Source organism: Cupressus sempervirens, chromosome 5, assembly GCF_028749045.1.
Source record: "Cupressus sempervirens isolate cs-2001-9-10 chromosome 5, ASM2874904v1, whole genome shotgun sequence".
NCBI lineage: Eukaryota > Viridiplantae > Streptophyta > Pinopsida > Cupressales > Cupressaceae > Cupressus > Cupressus sempervirens.
In genome coordinates this window covers 283,644,149-283,649,027 of record NC_143122.1, presented here as the reverse complement: position 1 = coordinate 283,649,027, position 4,879 = coordinate 283,644,149, and the positions used below count along the sequence as shown (strand labels likewise).

Here is a 4,879-nt window from a genome sequence, read left to right as displayed (position 1 = left end):
TTAGAAAAAGCAAATAGCCGAGTTTATAAATACAATGTCCAACAACGAGAGGCATTGTCAACAACGACAACAACTAGGGATCAATATCCATGTGGGTTCCAATGCTTGCCTCGCTCATAATTTGGCCCATTAGAGAGAATATTGGCATTAAAGAAATATGAGACCTTGAAGATTGCAAATTCTCATTTAATGCTGAAAATGACTGTTGGCCCATCAGTTTTGGACTATCAAGAGGGAAGAGAATGTGGGTCCCATCAAGGATTTGTAGTGCCCCACTTACAGGGATTTGTAAATGATGAAACGATGCTCTCTTCTCAATGTCAAATGGGTATTGATTTTGAAGTCTATGTTGCCATCTAGAACTGGACGAGAAAAACCCTCTTATTTTATAGATTAATATTCAAACCAGGATGGATTGCAATTTATAAATAGAACTAGTGAAGGTCTTCACCTGCCATGGGCATCATGCATCTGAAAGAGGCATTTCTTCTAGCCAGAAATATAGACAAGGGTAGATGGTTTGTGATATTTATATGTTCTCTGATAATGTCCCTTGCAGGAGGGACTTACATATTTTGTATGTATTCAGGAGCGATAAAAGGAGTTCAAGGGTATGATCAGGATATCGTAACCACGTTAGGGTTTTTCAAGGATCTGGGAGAGAATGTTGGAATCGTGTCTGATCTGATCAATGAGATCACTCTACCATGGGTAGTTCTGGGGATAGGAGCCATGATCATGTGCATCTCTGGCTGTTTGCTGATCTGGTTATCTGTGACCCAAAGGATTGCCAGGCCTAAAACATGGCAGATGTATTTGTGCATCTTCCTAAGAGCCAATTCTAAGCTTTTTGCCAACATAGGGGCTCTGGTTACTTGTGTGAAAAACTTTCCTCAGAGTAGAGTAAGTCTTCTTGGGATTCTCATAGGATTTGTGTGGTTGAGTGGAGCAATCTTCACTCAAATATATCATGCAATTTATGGGCAGGAAATTGGAGGGGTAAATCTGCTGCTGGGTATCCTTCCAGCTGCTTTGGCCTTGGCTGTCATGTTAATAGTGAGACCTACTGAAGTTGTTGCAGATAAGAAGGAGCTGAAAAGATTCTCTAACTTTCTCTACACAGCCCTTTCCCTTGCAGGGTTTCTGATGATTATGATTGTGGTGGAGAACATAATGGTTGTCATGAATGCAAAGATGGAGAACATGAAGCTACAAAGGATGACTTCTCAGACTCATGAACTAGGGTTTCAGATTGACGATCGAAATAAGAACAAGGAACAAAACCCTAGTGGAGATCTTGAGGAAGAAAAGAGCAGTGAAGGGTTGATCGATTCGAATTTTCAGGCCAGAAATGAGTCTCAGAAGCCTGTGCAAATTCATGTGAACATAAAAGATGAGGAAAAACCCAAAACTGAAATTAGTTTTGGGAATTTTATGAGTGAAGTTCCAGTGGATAAAGTGGAAGGCAAAAACAATGAACAGCCCATTTCCTTAAGATCCCTTGTGATCAAAATGTTCAAGAGCCCCACAAGAGGAGAGGAATACTCTATCTCCCTGGCACTTGTGAGAGCGGACTTGTTTCAGATTGGGAAATGCCTGGGATACATTCATGTTAGTATCAGTACTTCTGTTTCCCTCTTAAGCAGCTGGAAGTTTCCAGGTCCTTTGCTGGCAGGGTTTGTGTCCGACTTTCTACTTAAAAGGTACAAATTTTGCAGGCCTTTGATGTTCACGATAATTTTCCTTATTGCCCTTGTTGGGCATAAATTTATTTCATTCGGTCTGCCTGGATTAGTCTATGTAGTCTCAGTAGTTATAGGTCTTTCTTTAAGATCTTTTCTTGTCAATGAATTTCATTTTATAAATGGAAAACGGAGGGGGGGAGAAAGAAAGGTACTAAACCACCTTCCCTGCTGTGGATATACCGATCTGAAGACGGGGTCTCTTCTGGACAGAAATGTAGCCATGGGAAGATGGTCTGTGGTATTTCTATGCGTTCTGTTAATGTCCACTGCCGAAGGAGCTTCCATGCGTGGTATATATTCACAAACTCAATCTGCTCAAACACTTCAAAACACTGATATCAGTCAGTATGCTTATGTTGTTTCCTTAGGTCATGATGCTTCACAAACAACTGTTCATTCTCCCGGTGGCACCTTCGATGTAGAAAAATATGAAGCAGGAGGTGATGGAAAACATTTTAAACAGGTTGGTCTTGGTATGTTTTTTATTTTGGTTATTGTTATTTTAAAATAGGGTGAGAATAATGGTTCTTTAGTCTATTGGTGACGTTTGAACGAATGTAGTCTTTTTTAATAGAGTAATGGTTAAACCACTAATAGCTCTTACCTACATAGATTTCAATTTAATAGACTTGTGCTTTCATCTTGAATAAGTAAATGGCTAAATTACTCTATGAAAGTGATCCAAAAGGGGAAAAAGGGCACTCTACTCTGATCTAAACTCAAAGCACATAATATGTACAAAGATTCACAACATAAATTGCAGCACAACAAAAATCAATCCATTTATTCAAATTTTAAAACAAAGCTGCATGACATGACCTATCAATCAATGGCTTCTCGAATTCTCCATACAAACTTCAATCCTTTCTTGCAGAATTAGTTTCTTTATGTCACTTACCTTTGTTTTTCTTTCCTTCTCTCTACCATCCACAACCTGGGTCTCATTTGTTTATAAATGCAAATGTCAATTATAACCTTCTGCAACCGTTCCAAGAGTGACCGATGCTCCTGCAACATTTATTAAATTTTAATCTTACACCTTAGTGTTTACCCACTATCTCCACACACTCCAAGTCTTATTATTTCTCACATCTTATTATTAAACAGGCGTTACTCTTTCTTCAGTTACTTGTTCAATACTTCATATACTTTATTTTTGAGCTGAAGATTACCATGCAGTGAATCCCCATTTAAAAAATAGCGTGAACATTCTTATGAGTAATGAGTGCCTGCTTTACTGTGATTTAGATTCGTAGTTCAAAGTAACATGCATTTGAATATGGTGTTAATTTTGTTTGCTTTTTTAATGCAGGTAGCTGTTAGTATGACGGAGAGAGTGGTAGTGGGTCGCAGACTTTTGGAAAGAGGAAAATCCAAGCCACCAAAACCCAGTATTAATAAAGGACCTCCTGGGCAGCACGACGATTACAATGAAAATTCTCCTGGGGTTTGATGTTGCTAGATTTCCATTATATAATATGTTAAGCGAGAGGGTTTAGGATTGTTGGAATGATTTTGCTCAACTGAGAATGACCTTTCTGAAACCCGAGAAAATCGATGAATAAAATGCTTATTTTGAGAACGGTTCAATTGTATTTGAGAGCTAAGAATGTATCAAACTTTACTATTGGGTTGGTAACTTGGTAACCGACACAGTTACATTAATAATTATTAAATGGCTCGCGTTTAAATTATTCCTATAATTCTCTACGCCATAATGATGTTAGTAGATTAGTAGATTAGTAGATTATTGAGTTAGTTGGCCGATAGTCCCAGGAAAATCAAGTCTGTGCTTGTATGACAGTCGCAATATGGAAACGAGCGATTTTATAGTTTATCATTCGTATTTCAATTCGCTTTTGTTATTAAAAATTGTATGATTGTGTATCCGCATCTGTTTATAGATCTACACTGTCTGAACTTCTTCTTTTTATTTATTTTTTAATCTACAAATATGTTATTCAATTTGTTTAGATTATTAAATTATATGATAACATATTTGTTAACTATAGAATTATTTATGTTCTTTGTAAGAAACACTTAGTTATATTATAAATGAGGCTTATGTATTTCTATAGAATTTGAACTTGTGACCTTTCTATAAGAATAAATATTCTGTATAAATATTCTCTACTACTAGACCAACTTAATAGATTAATCATTAATCATTAATCATAATTTTCTATTTATTTTTCATTACTTAGAACATCACAAACTAAGACTAAGACTTGATTCTTAGATCAAAAGTATTAAATAGTCAAACTTGACTTACTTTTTTCAAGCTTATTTTTACTTAATATGTGATATTTAAGAATGACCAGTTTTTTAAATCAAAAATAATTTTCCAAACAAAAAGTGATCTTATCTTATAATTTTGAATTATCCATATTAAAGTTGAATAAATGCACCCATGAATGGAACTACATGTCTACTTAAACTATAACAATGTGAAGATTCAATAGCATCTCTTTGCATAAGAAAATGTCTTAAATCACACATTTTAGACAAAGATAGGGCTCATGAAAGTTTCAATCTTTTATTCCTTTAAGTTTCCACAATTTCCTTCCTTGTCTTCCAAATTTTAGTTTTTTAACACATTTTCATTGCCAATCTAACATTATCAACATACAACCGATTACATCTTTTTCTATATGTACTTTGAAGGTGTTGTGATAAATTAAGTATATGTTTCTTGGGATGGGGCTTCCCTTCTTTGTCCAGTATTAGTCGTCTTTTTTTGTAAGTTAAAGAAAGCATTTGTGTAAAAATATCAATGTATTCTTTGCTTATTGTATCATTCAAATAAATTTCAATCTCTCTCAAAATGATTTAGAAAATAAATTAAAATCAAATTTTAATATTTTTCCTGGAAATCTATGTGCATATATTATCATAATTTTTTTTATAGGTAATTGAATATTGTAAATATTTTTGTCAATTTAAGCTATATATTTTAATTAATTGTTGGTCAACAATTTGGATGAAATCAATTTTGATTGAAAAAGATTTGAATATTGAAAGATTATGTATATAAAAGTTAAGAAACTTCTTTTCTTTTGATCAATATCAAGAGATTAGATGACATTTAGTTTTTGATTAAGGATAAAATAGGTTTTTAACAGGGACCAAATTTT

At 34.5% G+C, this 4,879-nt stretch overlaps 1 protein-coding gene across 1 annotated transcript; it reads left to right on the top strand.

Moving 5' to 3' along the window:
* The first annotated feature begins 378 nt into the window (after positions 1-378).
* LOC149555681 (uncharacterized) lies at positions 379-2,152 on the top strand. The gene is made up of 2 exons (XM_089833676.1): positions 379-1,703; positions 2,114-2,152. Exons 1-2 carry the CDS (start codon positions 457-459, stop codon positions 2,118-2,120), a joined length of 1,254 nt encoding a protein of 417 aa, XP_089689802.1. The 5' UTR covers positions 379-456; the 3' UTR covers positions 2,121-2,152.
* The last annotated feature ends 2,727 nt before the right edge of the window (positions 2,153-4,879 follow it).